The sequence below is a fragment of the Garra rufa genome, chromosome 18 (assembly GCF_049309525.1).
Source record: "Garra rufa chromosome 18, GarRuf1.0, whole genome shotgun sequence".
NCBI classification, from domain to species: domain Eukaryota; kingdom Metazoa; phylum Chordata; class Actinopteri; order Cypriniformes; family Cyprinidae; genus Garra; species Garra rufa.
Genome location: NC_133378.1, coordinates 42,369,866 through 42,389,642, shown reverse-complemented (window position 1 = coordinate 42,389,642; position 19,777 = coordinate 42,369,866). Strand labels below are relative to the sequence as shown.

The 19,777-nt window shown below is 37.3% G+C and overlaps 1 protein-coding gene across 1 annotated transcript; it reads left to right on the top strand.

Moving 5' to 3' along the window:
• Window positions 1-288: 288 nt before the first annotated feature.
• On the top strand, window positions 289-13,251 carry LOC141290692 (alpha-2,8-sialyltransferase 8E-like). The gene is made up of 7 exons (XM_073822789.1): window positions 289-389; window positions 5,857-5,937; window positions 9,632-9,718; window positions 10,147-10,291; window positions 10,431-10,543; window positions 12,465-12,548; window positions 12,777-13,251. The coding sequence occupies exons 1-7, from the start codon at window positions 289-291 to the stop codon at window positions 13,249-13,251; spliced, it is 1,086 nt and encodes a 361-aa protein (XP_073678890.1).
• Window positions 13,252-19,777: the final 6,526 nt, after the last annotated feature.

Sequence of the window (19,777 nt, the reverse complement as noted above, 5' to 3'; positions counted from 1 at the left end):
GAGGCAATGGGATTGTAAGAACGGGGCGTCGTTTTAGATGAGATGATTGCAGAAAGCCTGCATACCCCACTAGAAACAAGTGTGGAATTCAGGCACAACCTTTGAGTTTCAGGCTATTTGATCTTCAATGACGTCACACCAGACTGTCAGTCACTTCATGACTTTTATGAGCAGTGATGAGGTTAGTTAGGAGAGACAGAGTTAAGGACAGGTGTGTGTGTGTGTGTGTGTGTGTGATTTTTATCTTTTCCATCTCACACACTTGCTCCAGCATAGTATCTGATAGTAATGGCGTTTCTGCGCTGGATCTTCGGACTGCTGATGGCCCTGATCGTGGTTTACAGTGTGTGTGTGATGTTTTATTACACACCTGAAACACACTCATCCAGGTGAGCGCATGAACTACAATATTTGAGCTTCATCTCTGATCACATCAAAACTCTTCTTTGTTTGTAATTGCTTATATCTTTAAAGAAATGATAAAGCCTAAAATATAGGATTTAACAGAATGGAGTATATTTAAATTTGTACAACTCCAATTATTCTTCGCTTGTCATTGTGAACAACTGTGTGCTGATGAGAAACGCACAATGTGATTTTTATCTCATGTTTTAAGTTTTTTACATTGCGGGGAAATGCCTGATATGATGAAACAACTCTCTAATTATGTATTTCATTGTTCCAATGTATGATAAAACAGCTAATAATTACAAATGCACAACTAATAATAACATAAGTTAACAAATGCAAACATTTATTAAGTTGGTTTCAAACAACTAGTTAAAAACTGTCCTAATAATATTTTAGAATGTAATTTCTGTCGCTCAAACTGTAGGTCATGTCAAAGTCACTGGGTTTGTTTCCCAGGAAAAGCAAGATCTGATAAATGTGTACATAGAATGCGATTGCAAAACTGCTTTGACTTTCTATAAAGCTGCTTTGAAACCAAGAGAATTGTGAAAAGCACTTTTACTTGACTTGAATTCACACAGATGTTCTAGCAGAGGAACAGCTGAAGGTCTCCATGTTAATTATTAAAATTCAACAAAAAAGCGCAAGAGAACTACTAATAAACGTTTGATTTCTTCGTTTAAAATAACTAAGTTGGTCTTTATCGTTGTTGTGTTTACATTAAAAACGGTTTAAATAACACCGCAAGTAGAAGCCATGTTTAATAAATGGAAATGTTCTGTTGTACTGCTTTAGTAATAATAAACCACAAACTGCGATCGTTTAAAAAGGGGAAATCCATTTTTGTCATTTTGTTATTAAAACTTCAGTTTCATATAAGTGAATATGGTACTATTTTATTGTAGGTCTATATTATTGTAGGTCTATTGTAGGTCTATTATTGTAGGTCTATTTTATTGTAAATCTATATTATTATCATTAGTTATAATGAGCTACAAAGAGAAAAATAGAAAGACCTTTAATTTTTATGTTACAACGCGGTTACAAGTCCGTTTATTCGTTTTTTTTTTTTTTTTTTTTTTTTCATTAGCAATAGTTATCCATGAATAGATAACGTTAAAGATCAAGGTACGAGAATGCGACATGGTTGCTGCTGAGGAGGTAAATGGACTCTTTCTCGGTTTCTTTGTAGTAGCTGTACATTTATTCATTTAGCAGCTGTAGACATGCTCGTTATTTTTTCATTTGGGTACAGACGTGTTACAGGAAAAAAAGATCAAAGTCATGGCAACAATTTTATATATATTTTTTAATCAGGGTTGATATCAGATAAATTGGGCCACATTTTGGTTAATCGCTTGGTACACTAACAAAAAACCCATCTATGACATTTAACTCTGTTCTTATGATTAATAAGGACTGTTTTTAATACTTTTGTTCAGGTAAAATGGGCCGCCTGATCGAAAATGTGCGTCAAAATGCAAATTAAAATTGAAACATTTCTGATAAAACACATTAAATTATATTTAATTTAATAATGTAGCAGTGTAATATTGCATTTAAAGTACATTAGAACATCAATTTGAATTACATTAAAAAAATCAATTTCACGCTGTATAGAAAAAACGTACATTTGCGTTTAGGCCTCTCTCATCTGTCTCCTTATATTCGGCCAATGCTCCTCTCATCCTCTTCCCTACCCACCGATTGTATTTTTTTGCCCCATCCCTGGCAGACATTCTTTCTATCTCCTTAATGCTCTTTTCTGGCCCTCTTCTTTCCTTTCTGATCCTTTGTGTTTTTCATGCTGTCTGTAATAAATACATTAACATTAGGCTACTTTACTTCAATGCCTATCACTTCTATATCAAAATGTCTCTTTCACCCATTGTCTTTTCAGTGAGAGTGAGCCCATGTGTGCACAACTATGTTTGTGTGTACACATACACATACCTCACTAACATGCACATAGTCCTCTTCTTTCCTTTCTGATCCTTTGTGTTTTTCATGCTGTCTGTAATAAATACATTAACATTAGGCTACTTTACTTCAATGCCTATCACTTCTATATCAAAATGTCTCTTTCACCCATTGTCTTTTCAGTGAGAGTGAGCCCATGTGTGCACAACTATGTTTGTGTGTACACATACACATACCTCACTAACATGCACATAGTCGAGCACACATAAACACATTCAGAAGGTAAAATGTGAAAAAGCTATGTCACAAATGCAATAATAGAATATATTAATAACATAAATAAATTTAGTAAGAGGAACCACTAGAATTTCTGCCTGAACTCTCCTTAGAAGGTGGCCCATTTTAACTGAAATTATTGGCTCATTTTATTTGAACACATTCAGGTAAATTGGGCCCGTAACTAAAATTGCTTTTAAATAAAAATATAGATTATTTAGCAAAATCATTTTATCTCACAGAGGCCATCAAGACGTTATGAATCATTATTTCTAAATGTGCATTTGTTTTTATTGATTTATCATCCTTACTATTGAGAAGGAATATTGGATATATCAGGCCACTCACCTTGCTTTTTTCTGGCGCGGTCTCAAAATGAGACCTCTACACCCTTAGCAAACTCAGTCCAATAAAATCATTTGCTAGATGTCAAGAACTTTTATGGCAACAGTTTGAAATTCTTTGTAGTCATTGACTGTTAACTTTTAAGGAAATATGACACTCAAACCTTAAATGGCCTATTTTACCTGATGGTCCAGTTTACCTAATATCACCCTATATACAGTGGTGTAAAAAAATGTTGGTCCCCTTCCTAATTTTTGTTATTATTATTTTTTTTGCATGTTTGTCACACTTTAATGTTTCAGATCATCAAACAAATATAAATATTAATTAAAGATAACACAAGTAAACACAACATGCAGTTTTTGAATGAAGTTTTTTATATTGTGAATTGAAAACAAAATCCAAACCCACATGGCCCTGTGTGAAAAAGTGTTTGCCCACTAAACTTAATAACTGGTTGGGCCACCCTTAGCAGCAACAACTGCAATCAAGCGATTGCGATCATTTCCATTGAATCTGTTACAGCGCTGTGCAGGAATTGTGGCCCACTCATCTTGGCAGAATTGTGGAAATTTAGCCACATTGGAGGGTTTTCATTTTGTGTTTCATGGTGTGTTTTGGATCATTGTCCTGCTGTAGAACCCAAGTTCGCTACAGTTTGAGGTCACCAATAGATGGCCGGACATTGTCCTTCAGGATTTTTTGGTAGACAGCAGAATTCATGGTTCCATTGATCACAGCAAGTCTTCCAGGTCGAGAAGCAGCAAAACAGTCCCAGACCATCACATTATCACCACCATATTTTGCTGTTGGCATGATGTTCTTTTCCGAAATGCTGTGTTAATTTTTATGCCAGATGTAATGGGACAAAGTTAAACTTTTGTCTCGTTAGTCCACAGAGTATTTTCCCAAAAGTCTTGGGGATCATCAAGATGTGTTTTGGCACAACTGAGACGAGCCTTTATGTTCTTTTTGCTCAGCAGCGGTTCTCGTCTCTGAACTCTGCCATGAAGGCCATTTTTGCCCAGTCTCTTTCTTATGGTGGCGTCATGAACACTGACCTTAACTGAGGCAAGAGAGGTCTGCAGTTCTTTAGATGTTGTTGCGGGGTCTTTTGTGAGCTCTTGGATGAGTTGTCGCTGTGCTCTTGGGGTAATTTTGGTCGGTCGGCCTCTCCTGGGAAGGTTCACCACTGTTTCCATGTTTTCGCGATTTGTGGATAACGGCTCTCACTGTGGTTCGCTGGAGTCCCAAAGCTTAAGAAATGGCTTTACAATCTTTTCCAGACTTTCTTTCTTTGGATCTCAACATGATGTGAAGCTTTTGAGGATCTTTTGGTCTACTTCACTTTGTCACTTTGTACTTCTCATAATACTATTTTAATTTTATTTGAGGGGATTTTAGTAAAAAAACAAATAAAACATGTTCTAAACACAATTATAAATAAAATCAAATATTTCCAAAATATTTTAACATGAGAGCAATGCCAAAATAAATGAAACAAAGTTTCAGTCATCATATTACAAAAGGAGCAGTTCAAATCAATATCATTTTTAAATTTAACAAAAAAAAAGTTACTTCCTTCACTTTATTTACCAACAGTTATTTGTTTGGTAAGGTCCATATGGCCTTCCATAACATCTGTTTATGAAAGCAGGATCAACTTAAAGGAATTTTATCAATTTTGTAATTGAAATCAAGAGAAATCTAAGACCACCTAATTTGGAAATAATAAAATGAGATATAAAATTCCATAAAGAATTTGGCTTTAGAAACACTGAGTGAGGTTAGCCACTAATCTAGACAGTCACTCTGCTTTTCACAACAAAACTCTACCTTTCAGGGATAAATATACCTTAAAAGCCAATGATTGAACTTTGCCTTGGTCTTCTGAAGAATAGATTCAAAGACATTGTGCTCTATCTATCTTCGAGAGATCTTCTGCAAATCGCAGACCCTGACTTTTCACGTACTCAGTTTTTTCGCCGCTTTCCACAGAGAACCACGAATCAACCTTGATGTAAACTGGATAATTATCCCTCTCAGCTCCTTTCCCTTCAATGAGACTGGGGAGTTTCTTGTCTCAGCACATGAAAAGTTGATCGTATTCTTGAGCCCTTCGATTCGCAGAGTATTAATGAGCTGCGAAAATTGAGAACTGCTGTTGTCCTAGACTTCGATTTCGTCTGATTTCTTTTCCTTTTCCAATCTGAAGTCGCCATTTAGTAACTTAAATTATGTTTAAAAGGTAGCATCCAACACTGTTTGACTGTAATATTTAAGCGGTCGCTTTATTTTAAATACAAATTTATATCAAGCGGTTTTCCCTAACAAATGCTTACCTGTATCGTATTTTTAATCGTAAATGACTAATTAATAAAATAAGTTTTGATCACTTTTTTGTTACAAAATGTAAAACCTATTTTTAACACCGCACCCTAATGCACTTTTTGCATTTTAGCATCATACATTCTTTTTTACAGTCAGTCTGCCATTCAGACATTTTAAAAGTGTGACTTTAGGTGTCCTAATACTTTCTTAGACTGCTGTGCATCACATTCCTCTTGTTTATCTTACGAAGGGCTGGAGATGAACTTTACGGTGCCCGCCAGGGGACACCTTCGGTTCACTTATGTTTGTCGTGGCCACGACATAATATCACGTTCCCACGAGTTAATATGACGTTCCCACGAATAAATATCTCGTGGCCACAACATAATATCATGTTCCCACGAGTTTATATGTCGTGGCCACGACAAACATAAGTGAACCGAAGGTGTCCCCTGGCGGGCACCGTAGAACTTCATGTTGCAAGCGAGATACTGTTATAATAAGATGTGTGTGATAAAGGCTTTCATCTAATGCAGAAGAAACTGATTTCTCTCTTGTTTTTTTCTCTTTCAGAGAGGCGATGACAGAAGCGCTTCAGCGGCTGCGTTGCGCTAAACTCAGACGCAAGTTCTCCGGCATCCCAACCGCTAGAAGGTGAAACCAGCTCTTTTCATGCTCTTTTCAGTACAGCGAAGTGAAGGAGAGCAATAAACATAACATTTCTCAAGAGAAATATTTGAAGAGGACACAAATTATACAGCCAAAATTGTACTTGTAAGGATGCTATGTGTACACACCATGTGTGTGTATCCACCTTTTTTCTCAAGGTGTGCGTCTATGAGTTTTATTTAAGACTTAAGGTTTATTATCCGCCATAGGGAAAAAAACAAGAAGAACAATGTGCAGCAGTAAACAGTAAAACTATTTGCGTTACAAACCAGTGTCCTCATAATTAAGATTACACATTAAGTTAGGAATAACTGACGGCGGGCCATTTAATTCTCAGAAAATAATGCACACATGAGGTGGTGTTCGTGGAGTGGCCGTTACACCTTGGCTTTGCATTATTTTTGTAAGAATTCAAAGGACGAAGTCAGTTCTCCGCTTAAAGGCTACTATGGGCACCACGCCTCAAGACATCGATCGGATGATATAGCCTCAAGGCATTTGTCCGGTTTTTGTCCTGAAAACTCTATTGTGAGTATAATAAATTTCTCACAGCTCATCCAGCGTCTCCGTTGCTAATTCCAACATGTCATTTTAGACCTAGTTACAATGCTTGAGCCGTTATAACAGACTAAATACGGTTAATAATTTAGACAGACAGGCAGACAGAGAGAATAAAAGTTAATTCTCTTCAGGAACAGTGCCGTTGTTTCCTCGCTTGTGAGAAATATTATGTAGTTTTTAAGTTGTTAATCATTAGAACAGTGCTAACAACATTAGCTCATTTCTTAACTTGTGTGCAAACTCATGAATGCAGATTTAGGCATTCAAAAGGTTATAATCAACGGTTTGCCGTGCAGTTAAAAACTTTTAAATGTTGAGGCTAATAACCGCCAGACACCAAGTGCATTTAAAATCCTTTAATGCACGGCAATAGCTTAGAATAACCAATAATTTGTTCACTTTAACATTATTCTTTAAACACTGTTTATGTAAAATGGCGCTTTAAAATAATTATGGCAGAATAATTATTTGATAAAATCATTATTTACATTGATTAACCCCATGTTAAATTGGGGGTCATTTGTTTTGCGGTTTTGCTATACATGCTTACATTGATTATATTCATATTATGTTCTTGCCCCGTTCATGCAATGAATGCATGTTATTGAATGAGTGTGTTTTTTCCAGAACATTAATTCACCTGCTCAGTTAATTTCAGTGGTAGGCTATGATACATATTCATATATTAAATGCCCCCTAACTTGCAAACTTCCCGTGATAATGCAAATATTTCTGCCCGTTTTCGCTCGTTTTCAGCCTCTGCTTTTCTGCAACAGACTGAAGCCTCCACGTAAATTCAGCAGCCCTTGCATTCAGCTAATAAAAGAAAAATGCTGCGATTTTCGTTTTATTTTATGATTGTCGGGGCAGTCTCCATGCAGCTCTATCTTAAACGTCTCAAAATACAGTTCAGTTTAGATTGGCAAGACAGTCATTTATGCCTGGAGCTGGCCCCAGATAGGTTAATAGGTTCACCACATGGTCATAATTATTAAATTATCTTGTGTCCTTTTACTTAATTACCGAACTGCAGCAAGACTGTTGATCTGCCACTTAAAGGGGTCATCGGGTGCAAAACTAACTTTTCCAAGTTGCTTGAACATTAATGTGTGTTGGTAGTTTGTGAACACAACCACCCTACAATGATAAACATACACCCAGTGGTATTTTTTCAATATTTAAGGCCTGGTTTCACAGACAGGGCTTAGACTAAGACAGGATTAGGCCATAGTTCAATTAGGACAAGTTATTTTTATAAATGTGCTTAGGAAAAACATTACTGCTGTTCATCTTGAGACAAAACAAAGGAACTGATATAATTTAAGATCAGTCAGTGCAAGTTTCTTTCAGTTTAAAAAAACATCTCAGACATTTTAGTCTTAGACTAGGCTTAAGCCTTATAAGGGTATAAGTAATATCCCCTTTTTAAAATCAGATCATTCTTAGCTTCTTGTCGTTGTGACGAAATACATTTGATTGACATGAGCGTCTTACCTTAGCCCCGCCCTCACCGAGCTGAAACAGTCCGAAAAGGTGACCAAAATTCAATGTTTAGTCAACGTCTAAGGACAACGTTATTTTGACGTCCAATAACGACGTCAAATGACGTTGATATTTGGTTGATTTTAGGTTGTGTTGAAAAGTGTCCAAAATCAAACGTCGAACCAATATTGATGTCAAATACTGACATTTATTCATCAGGTATGGCAGCCAAAATCCAACGTATGATAGACGTCAGAGTGGTTGGGATACAACGTCAATCTGACGTAATGTTGACGTCCTGTGCTTGCTGGACAGGTGCAGAGGAAGACTCTAATTGGCTGATTGAGGTGTTCTGTTGTTAGATGTAATAATGAACATAGCAGAAGTCATTTACTACCGACATCTGAGCCGCTGAAGACGCAGAGGTTTAACATTACTTTCGTTTTTAAATGGAAAGCGCCAATCTCGATCTACATAAGCATCTGTCTTCGTGCAAATTGTTCCTGATGCAGCTTCACCCAGAAGTGAGTATAAGGTTTTTTTTATGCATCTTTGCAAATGGCCTTCCTTAATAAAGTGCTTGTTGGCAAGATTCGCCGATAAACGCGGCTTAAGTAAACATAATCCCAGAGAGAGGCTGGGGAGCAGAGCTCGTGGCATTTAAAGGGGCCATGTCTTAAAATGAGCTGAAATTAGGGCTAGGCGATACCACTTATTTTGTTTTCGATACCATACCGATACTTTTAAGGCCAGTATCATCGATATCGATACCGATACTTCTAAATATAACTTTTAAATTATTACATTTATTAAATTAATAAGAGAAAAATATCTAATTATACCCTTAACTTTATATTTGAAATGCATTTTAACATTTAATATGCAACTAATAAACTTTTATTTTTTACCAGTGGTTAAAATATGTTTACTGTAGTGGTAAATACAAAACCTATAGTTGAAAATGCATAGTTTCATAAGGGGCTGCCAGTGACAGGCTGCTGCACACATAAAATACAACATTTTTATTCTGAGGATGTAGAATTTATATTAACATTACTACAAAACATGATCAATGAACTTTAAGTGTTAATTTAAAGAAATGTAATTGTACAAATTATGTAGGCTACAATTTCAGTTTGTTTATTGTGAAATAGCTCAAACATGTTTTTATTTTCTGCCCTCTGATAAGCGTTGTTCTGGGCTGCCGTTTCCCAAAAGCATCAATGCTTTCTTATGATACTTTTGGGAAACGCAGCCCTGTTTGAATGCACTGTCTGAAGGGAGTGAATGCTCTCTGGGATTGATTGGATACTTTCGATACTCACATCAGTATTCATATATCGATACTTTAGGATCAATATGCCCATCCCTATAGCTGAAATTTTGCAGAGCTGATTTTGACAAGGTAAAAGGGTGTTTTTTTTTTTTTTTACTACTATTGAGAATTTTTAATCAAAGTATATTAGAGACTTTTCATTAAGACCCTAAAGAATCATATGAACTTGTGGAAAATGGCCATCCGATGACCCCTTTAAGATATTCAGTGTTTTGTTATGCTGGGATAAATCAAACTGGGACCATCCAGAGAATGTTGACAGAGTTGTTTCAAACGTCTCATGCTTTTCTTTTTCAATAGACTAAACATGAAGCGTTTCACCCAAGAACTTGACGATTTCCTAAACTGTCTGTACAAACCGAACACGACCGAGCAGGAGCTAAACAGGTGTGTGTGTCCATCTCTAGTCACCTTCATGCATTATTTGTTGGTTAACAGGTTATTACACGTGTCTCATATATGACCCTGATGTCACTGCATTAGCTGATTTAGTATTTGGCTTATTCCTGTTCTGCAGACAAAAAGACAGGAAAATGATTCCGAGTTAATATAATGTTCAAAAAGAAAACATGTTTCATTTGAAAGATTTCATTTGGAGAAAAGAAGGGAAACATCTGGACTATTACTGAATGATTCATTCAGTAGATTAATTCTGCTTATTAACTGGATCATTTCAGAGCTTTGTACCGCTCATAGTTCATGAGTAGTCTTATCACGTTAAATGTAATTTTTATCACTGATGTTTATTGAGAGCTGAATGCTTGTGAAATGAGTGCTGATAGGTAATTCTGTCTCTTTGTTTGTGTTAATGACAGAATGAGGCTGCAGTTTTGCTGTAACGCCACAGGATCGATATTCCTCACCAAACGAAACACAGCCGTCAATCAGACCATCCCATATGAAACAACCATTAAAAGCACATACACAATGAATCCAGACATTCACAGCATGCTGCCTGAGGTGTGTGTGTTCTGGTTACTATGTGGCCGTTATGATGAGTCACACCATTAAACATTTCTAAAATATAAATATTTGATGAAAGACTTGGAAAAAAAAGTTTGCCTTGACAACTAACTAAAATAAGTTTGTGTGTGTGCAGGATGTCCCCTGGAGCGGTCGTCGTCTGGGTCGGTGTGCTGTGGTCGGCAGCGGTGGGATTCTGAAGAACAGCAGCTGTGGACGTGAGATCGACAGCGCAGACTTCGTCATACGGTAAACACATCCCATCATGCCTTGCTCCTCACGGACTGTAGTGATTTATATGGACCAGAAACTGGCTGAAAATCCCATAGAAAAAAAGACCTGAGACATCTACAGAGTAGAAGCTCATATGTGACCCTGGACCACAAAACCAGTCATAAGGTTAAATTTTACAAAACTGAGATATATACATCATATGAAAGCTCAATAAATAAGCTTTCTGTTGATATATGGTTTGTTAGGATCTGACAATATTTGGCCGAGATACAACTATTTGAATATCTGGAATCTGAGGGTGCAAAAAAATCAAAAAACTGAGAAAATCACCTTTAAACTTCTCCAAATGAGGTTCTTAACAATGCATATTACTAATCAAAAATTACACTTTGATATATTTATAGTAGGAATTTTACAAAAAATCTTCATGGAACATGAACTTTACTTAATTTCCTAATGATTTTTGGCATAAAAGAAAAATCAATAATTTTGACCCATACAATGTATTTTTGGCTATTGCAACAAATATTTCCCAGCGACTTAAGACTGGTTTTGTGGTCCAGGGTCACATATAGACTTTGAACTTGGTTTTTTTACAGCAGTTTTAAAAGACTGAAACAGCTGCAGCCTGTCACAGTCTCTAGGAAACTTTACTTTCTATTTTAATTCAGTGTTACTTGCCTTTTCTTGTAATTATTTGTGGCCCCATTGCCAGGATCATGGATCTATGTGTTTTGTTTACCTTTTCGACGTTTCCCTTGTGCCTTTAGATCTAGTTTTCCTATGTGTTTTCCAATGCTCTTATTTAGTCTTTCTGTTTCTGTTCCTTGATTGTTTCCAATTTGATTACAGGTGTGTCATGTCTTCCACCCATTAAGTTGTGTATTTAAAGGTGCCATAGAATGCATTGATACAATATTTTAACTTGTTCTTTGAGATCTACATAGAAGGTATATGGCATAGGAAAGGGCAAACATTCTCCAGAAACGGTTTTAAAGTCCATAGGATTTGTCCCTAGAATGAAATGATCTGTTATTACCTTATTTGGAAGGTTCATGAATAATAATGAAGAGCTCTGCCCTGATTGGATATCTTACAGATAGTTTCATTTTTGAGATCGGCAATCGCACATGCTGTGTAACGTTATACTACAGCGGCAGTACTTACCACATTTGACAAGTTTAGATGCTTGTTAGTGATGCTCAGGATCTGCAAATCATTCACCATCATCCACACAGTCATCTCTCCTTACTCTGTTTATGTGGTAAGTGAAATCTTATGTACTGCAATGTAACAGGCAAAGTGTCCCTTTAGTGGCTCGCCTTATTTTATTGGTTTCCTTGCCTTTCTGAGTACAAATCATCCCTTCACTTAAGATCTCCTGTACAAGCTGGAACATAACATTTATTCCCGTGAGCTGACATTTTCACTATTGTCCTCGCTTTGTTTTGTTTTTTTCACAATAGCCCCCAAAGAACATCTGATGATTTATCTATGCAAATGTTGGGGGCGTAACTATTAATAATCCAGAGACTACGTAATAGTCGCTGTTATGTTAGGATTGACCTGTTTTTCAGTGTCTTTTTCAAACACCAGGTTTATATAAGAAGGAGGAAATGATGGTGTTTGAGACTCAGAGTATGTCATTTCCATGTACACAACTGTTATTATTCAACTATGCCAAGGTATATACAGTTTTCAATTCTATGGCACTTTTAAAGAGTGTTTGATTCTCGATTCCTTTGTCTGGCATCGATTGTCATTTCTTTTCTAATGAACACTTAGAAAACCCATGACCTGCTAAAAGTAGAACCCAGCATATACATTTGTAATATTAAGCCATTTATATTTAATATCATGCAAATTTTACCCTTAAAGGATAGAAGTGGCATCTGTTATGTAGATTAAACGAATCAAGGATTTTTCTCTGTTTCAGGTTTAATTTGGCTTACATTAATGACAGTGATGTTGGACTGAAGACAGATCTGATAACCATCAACCCCAGTCAGATTAAGCATGAGTCAGTATCCACACACACACACACACACACACACACACACATACACACACACACACACACACACACACACACACACACACACACACACACACACACACACACATACTGTAGATAAAGCTGACTTGACATGACTTGATTTTTTTTTGTCGTATTTAAAACACATGTATGCTGTAATACAGTTCATTTCTTTCGGTGCAATAGTGTTTATTAGAAACTGTGTGTCTGTAGATACAAAAACCTGGAGGAGAATCCGGATCCGTTTGTGGAGCGGGTCAGTGTGTACGGGAACGCCTCCCTCGCTATCCCCGCCTTTGCCTACACCTTCTGCACTGAACTGTCAATCAGAGCTCTCAGAGTCCTCCATCCAGTCAGACCTCAGCAGCCGGTGGTGTTCTTCAGCCCTGAGTACCTGCGAACACTAGACCGTTTCTGGAAGGGGCGTGGCTTAAAGGAGGTCCGCCTCTCCACTGGGTTTGCATTAATTAGCACAGCGCTGGAGCTGTGTGAGAGTGTGCACGTGTATGGATTCTGGCCGTTCGGCAACGACCTGCAGGAAAATCCCCTTCCGTACCATTATTACAACCAGTTTGGTCCAAACCGCCACATGCACTCGATGCCGGAGGAGTTTGTGCGGCTTCTGCAGCTCCACAGCAAGGGGGCGCTGACACTGCACCTGCAGCCCTGCTCCTCGGATGAGCCCTGACATCTGCACACCTAGAGACGACCTCTACAGCCCTGAATGTCAGCGACCACATCAACTAGATGAGCCCCGGAGACGGATCATCAGTAAAGAACTCCTCACCTAGATGGCCGTTGGTTCAGAGGAAACAGATGAGTCCTCTGCACAATCTGACTTAATAAACTGTAATATTGATGTGATGCAAAGCTGAATTTTCATCAGCCATTACTTCAGTCTTAAGTGTCACATGATCCTTCAGAAATCACTCTAATATACTGATTTATTATTAGAATGATCTACATTGGATCTATATTGGATTGTAAATTGCAACAGTTGCCCTGCAAAGTATTTATTTAGAAATTGTGATATTTTTTCAGGGTTCTTTGTTCAGAATCAGAATCAGAATCAGAATGAGCTTTATTGCCAGGTATGTTTACACACACTAGGAATTTGTTTTAGTGACAGAAGCTCCACAGTGCTACAGAATGACAGTGACAAGACGATACATATTATAAAAAGAACAATATACAAGGATACAAGACAGACAATGTGCAAAAATAGCGAAGACATTTGAACGGAAGTAAGTATGTGCATTAAATAAATAACTGAAAAATGAATAAAGAGTGTATAGTGTTGTATGTTCCACGATCAAGTGTTCATGAGATGGATTGCCTGAGGAAAGAAACTGTTTCGGTGTCTGGTCGTTCTAGTGCTCAGTGCTCTGTAGCGCCGACCGGATGGTAACAGTTCAAAAAGCGAGTGTGCTGGATGTGAGGGGTCCAGAGTAATTTTGGCAGCCCTTTTTCGTACTCTGGATAAGTAGAGATCTTGAAGGGTAGGGAGGGTTGTACCAATGATTCGTTCAGCAGTCCGGACTATCTGACGTAGTCTTCTGAGATCAGAATTGGTAGCTAAGCTGAACCAGATGGTAATTGAAGAGCAGAGGATGGATTCAATGATGGCAGAGTAAAACTGTTTCAGCAGTTCCTGTGGCAGGTTGAGCTTCCTCAGCTGGCGGAGGAAGTACAGTCTCTGCTGCGCCTTTTTCACAATGGAGTCTATGTGAATGTCCCACTTCAGGTCCTGAGAGATGGTGTTGCCAAGGAACCTGAATGACTTGTTGAATAAAAAGCTCAAAAGAACAGCATTTATTCAAAATATAAATAGTTTCTAACAAGAAAGTAATTGCTATAACTTTTTATCAATCTAACACACCTTTGGTGAATAAAAGTATTAATTTCTTTCAAAAAAAAAAAAAGAAGAAAAATTTACTGACCCCAAACTTATGCCGGTAGTAATCTTTTTTAATAACAAAGATAAAATAATGACAAAGTAAATGTCTGCCATTCTTTTTTTTTATTTTACCTTTTGTTACATTGAAAGGCTTTTTTACAAAAGGGAAATTAGTTTGGCTGTACCTTGCAAGGTAGTAAAACCAACATGACAAAGAATTGTGATAAAATCGTGAAACATGATATTCCTGAAAAAATCATGATATTTTTGCCATATCACCCACCCCTAAGTTGTGCTACCACTGTTTGGTCTGTGCTACAAAACTGATAACCCCTGTAGCACCAGTGCAATGTAAGTGGAAATAAAGTTAATGTACAGCCCTGCTCTATATGTTTCTTTAGTGCTTTGACCTTCAACCTTGCACCCGTAGACGTAAACTTTATATAGCAATAAACACCATAAAACATCTTTCAGTGCGTGTGTGTAATGTTTTATTACACACCCAGCACACATTTGTTCAGGTGAACATTTTCATATTTAAATATTATTGCAAACTAAATGAGACTCAAATTGAAGGCCTTGAGAACCATAGAGTGGTCTCAAGTAGGAATATAAAAGTAAGCATCTTTCAGATCCACTGGTAAGAACCAGTCCCCTAGGCAAACCTGCACAAGGATCTGTTTTAAAGTCAGCCTCCCCGAATGGCCGCCTCATTAAAGGAGTAGTTCACTTTCAGAACAAAAATGTACATGATAATGTAGTCACCCTCTTGTCATCCAAGATGTTTATGTCTTTCTTTCTTCAGTCGTAAGGAAATTATGTTTTTTGAGAAAAACATTTCAGGATTTCTCTCCATATAATGGACTTCTATGGTGCCCCCCAAGTTTGAACTTCCAAAATGCAGTTTGAATGCAGCTTCAATGGGCTTTAAACGATCCCAGCCGAGGAAGAAGCGTCTTATCTGGCGAAACAAATTGACAATTTATATACTTTTTAACCTCAAATGCTCGTCTTCTCTCGTCTCTGCGATGTACATGCGCAGTCTGTGTGATCCGGGTCAATAGAGTTAGGGTATGTCGAAAAACTCCCATCTCGTTTTCTTCCCCAACTTCAAAATCGTCATACATCGCTGCAAAAGTACCGACCCAGTGTTTACAAAGTGAACATAGAAAGAAGATCAAATGCCCTTTACAAAAAAAGGTAATACAGCGTTGTAGGACGAAAACGAGAAGGGAGTTTTTCGACATACCCTAACTGTATTGACCCATATTACACTGCACATCACAGAGACGAGAGAAGACGAGTATTTGAGGTTAAAAATTATCTTTAAATTTGTTTAGAAAATAACCGATCCTTTCACTTGAAAAGACCCTTCTTCCTCGGCTGGGATCGTTTAGAGCCCCTTAAAGTTACATTTAAATGACGTTTTGAAAGTTCAAACTTGAGGGCGCCATATATATCCATCATATGGAGAGAAATCCTGAAATGTTCTCCTCAAAAAACATAATTTCTTTACGACTGAAGAAAGAAAGACTTGAACATCTTGGATGGCAAGGGGGTGAGTACATTATCTGTACATATTTGTTTTGAAAGTGAACTAATCCTTTAAGGCGCCTGAGATCGAGGATGGCCCTGAACCCACCTTCGTTCTTTGGGATAAGGAAATAACAGCTGTAAACGCCTGACTCGCTGTTGTCTGGTGGGACAATTTTATTGGCTTCCTTTATCAGCAGACACTGCACTCCGGAGTGGATAATGTTGGAGTTTGGTGGTGAGGGTTGTGTAGGGACAGAAGAGCGGCTGTGAGTCGAGTAGTGGACGCACTGCGACTTGGTGAGTTTATCATAAATTTATTGCTCGAGCCTGTTTGCTCAGCCCTTGGACTCCGCTGTCTGTTTCTCTGAAGCTCCTGGGAGGAGAGAAACAGGAGAGTGCTAGGGACAGGGCAAGATGCTCATTTCACACCAAGAGTTAATGGTTTTACTGCACGGCATAAATTCTTGCTTGGAAGAAACTGTAAATCAGCACATGGTGGAGTTGCATCACTTAGCAGTGAATTGTCAATTCTGAGAAACGGAGGATGCAATTTTAAGGAAACAAGGGTCAATTTAGCTCAAAGGGAAGTGATTATGATTTTATGGGGAATTTGGACAGAATCATTGTTCTATGGCTGATCAGTGAGTCGGCCTGTGATTCATTGTATGAGCTGTATAACATCAACTCTGCAATGGATATTAATATCCAAAATATAGCGAACACACTATTTATTAGTACGGTAACAAGGTCGAGAGTTTAAGACATTAACTTATACATATACTTATCTTTTCAATGTAAATAAGACTTTATTGGGCCAGAAACACCTCTAAGACATATAAACCAATCTAACACGCACATTCACACAGGTTGCAAAAAACAGAGAAAGTGAGGAAATTATGACTTTAAGAGAGTGAAAACATGAAATCCCAAGTTTATAGCAATATATGCAATTGCTTAGACCTGAACAACCATCAGTCATCTAATTAACCCTCACATTGAGTTTCTCAATGAGACTATTAAACTTTAGATTAAATGCACCAATTCAGATAGAATCTGGAGGTTGTACTTGCATTGCCTTTGTGTTAAAGGAACACTCCACTTTTTTTGGAAATAGGCTCATTCTCATTCTTGAGTTTTACCGTTTTGAAATCCATTCAGCCGTTCTCCTGTTCTGGCGATATCACTTTTAGCATAGCTTAGCATAGATCATTGAATCCTATGAGACCAATAGCATCGCGTTCAAAAATGACCAACGATTTTCCATATTTGTCCTATTTAAAACTAGACTCTTCTGTAGTTATATTGTGTACTAAGACTGGCGGAAAATGTAAAGCTGCGATTTTCTAGGCTGATAAGATTAGGAACTACATTCCCATTCCGGTGTAATAGTCAAGGAAGTTTGCTGCCGTAATATGGATGCAACAGGCGCAGAAATGTCACGCAGCGCCTGAAATTAGTTTCCAGCTGGGTAACTGCCAATGTGACCGGCTTTTTGAAATTGTGACCAAACTTCAGGCGCTGTGGCTGAGTGGATTTTAAAACAGTAAAACTCAACTTATTATCTTGGGGGGAGTTGGAGAATAAGCTTATTTCCAAAAAAAGTGGAGTGTTCCTTTAAGGGAATTCCTTTTGTGTTGCATCATTACAGAAAGGTATTTCCCAAGGTTGCTGATTGGCTGGAAGTTCAGTACACTGCAAAAAATGCTTTTCTTACTTCGATTTTTTGTCTTGTTTCCAGCCAAAATATCTAAAAATTATTGAATCAGGAAGGATTTTCTAGACAAGTAAAAATTATTGTCTTGTTTTTAGTAAAAACAAGTCAAATTAAGTGAGTTTTTGCTTAAAACAAGTAAAATAATCTGCCAATGGGGTAAGAAAAATAATCTTATTTTAAACAGACAACTAGACTATTTTTCTTATCCCATTGGCAGATTATTTTGCTTGTTTTACTAAAAACAAGACAGAAATTTTTACGTATCCTTCGATTCAAGAATTTTTAGATATTTTGGCTGGAAACAAGACAAATAATCTAACTAAGAAAAGCATTTTTTGCAGTGTAGTCATTGGAAGTGACGAATTGGGTTTTGGCTGGAGAGTGGTGCAGAGTCGTGTACGCTGATTTTAAGTTTTGTGGCGGGCACAGACGTCTGAGACGTCTCATTATGGTTTTTAGAGGAGCAACTGGCATGCAAGCAAAAATGTGCTGGAACAGCACTCGAAGAATGCAAAAAGCAGTGGCAAATGGCACAAATCCAAAAAGCAACCTGAGTTTTTAAACTCTGCTCTTGGACTCATCCCAAATGAAGTCTTGACCAGTTAGACATGGTCTCAGCTCAGGTGTTGCTATGTTTCTCCTCCCGATACACAAACCAACGTTATCTTTTTAGTCACATGGTCCGAGTTTTCCCGCTCTTGCAGAGTATTATTTGGATATGATTTCTAACAAGAATGTGACACATTTGACAAAGAATTGATTGATAGAAACATTTGGGTTTTGGTGCATCTACATTTGTAAAAGGCGTGTTCTGTGGAATGAAAGGACAAAAGGTCTAGAAGGAGCTGTGAGTGAGGGAAACACCCAATGAATTCTCTACTGATGATTTTTTTCACATGATGGTCATGATGTACTGTGTCTTTGACCATTAATCTTAGTTACTTGCCCCAAATTTGACTTAAGAGTTGGAATTATCAAGTGTTCTTTTGTTTTTAATGTTGCAAGCTGTTCAAAGCTGAGACAAAGTTAGTTGGTTACGTTTTCTTCAGGCTGGTTGGCGCTAGGATCTGATTTACGGTCTTCCATGTTGTCTTGGGCCTCTTTATGGAATTCGGCTCCATGTGTTTCAACAATGTTCTGATTGAATCTTAAATTGTCTGATTTACTCTGATATGCTACTTGATGGACTATCCCGATTCACAAAGGTTCCATTCTGGTTGGCTTTGGCACTGTCTGCCTTTCAGAAAATTATAAGAAATACTTGAGGGTACTACTCGAGCCGCGATTTTTGCACCATGTATTAGTGTTCTCTTTGATCGTGGGAAATTTTAAATGTGTGCGTATTTCCACTCCAAATATATTATTATTCTTATTCTTATTATTCTTTTATGATTGCAAAGTTACTCTGTGCTCTAAAAATAGACATGTTTTATGACATTGTGCCATGCAAGATCTTTACATAATCTAGAGAAACTATTATTATATTGTTTCACATGCTGTTTAGTTGCACAGTGTTATGATAATAGGTTAAAAGACACATTTACACACATGCTATGAAAGTATGTTAAAGAAAAATTATATTTGTGATATTTCAACTGTATTAATGGACATATTTTCTAACATGAATGTTAAAAGGACACCATAGCATTTTAAGAAATACACAAGGTGGTAACGTGGGTACAGCTGATACACCATTTTTAGGTAGTTGTGTATAAATAACAGTTCAATCATAGAAAATAAAATGGATATTCAGAGGCTGTGTGTGTTTGTGTACTGGTATTACAGTATGGGGACCCAATGTCCTCACAAGTATAACAATACCAGTAAATTCTAACCTTATGGAACATTTTTTAGGTCCCTATAAGGAAACAAGCTTATAATTCTTACAGAATGACTGAAAATGCAGAATGTTTTGAGTGATGCGTAGGTTTAGGGGTAGGGTTACAGAATATACATGTATTTTGGTATTTTTACTGTTATTTACCTTTTAAAAGTGGGAATCAATCCTAACTCTGACTCAGCTGAAGGCATTGCAAATGCCCTTTCACCAACACGCGTGTAAGAAAA

What these genes read in the sequence shown, in the direction of transcription:
- LOC141290692 (XM_073822789.1), top strand. Translation starts at nt 289, where the DNA reads ATGGCGTTTCTGCGCTGGATCTTCGGACTGCTGATGGCCCTGATCGTG. An exon ending in CCTGAAACACACTCATCCAG is followed by an intron (nt 390 to 5,856) that starts GTGAGCGCATGA and finishes TTTCTCTTTCAG; the next exon opens with AGAGGCGATGACAGAAGCGC. An exon ending in CCCAGTCAGATTAAGCATGA is followed by an intron (nt 12,549 to 12,776) that starts GTCAGTATCCAC and finishes GTGTGTCTGTAG; the next exon opens with ATACAAAAACCTGGAGGAGA.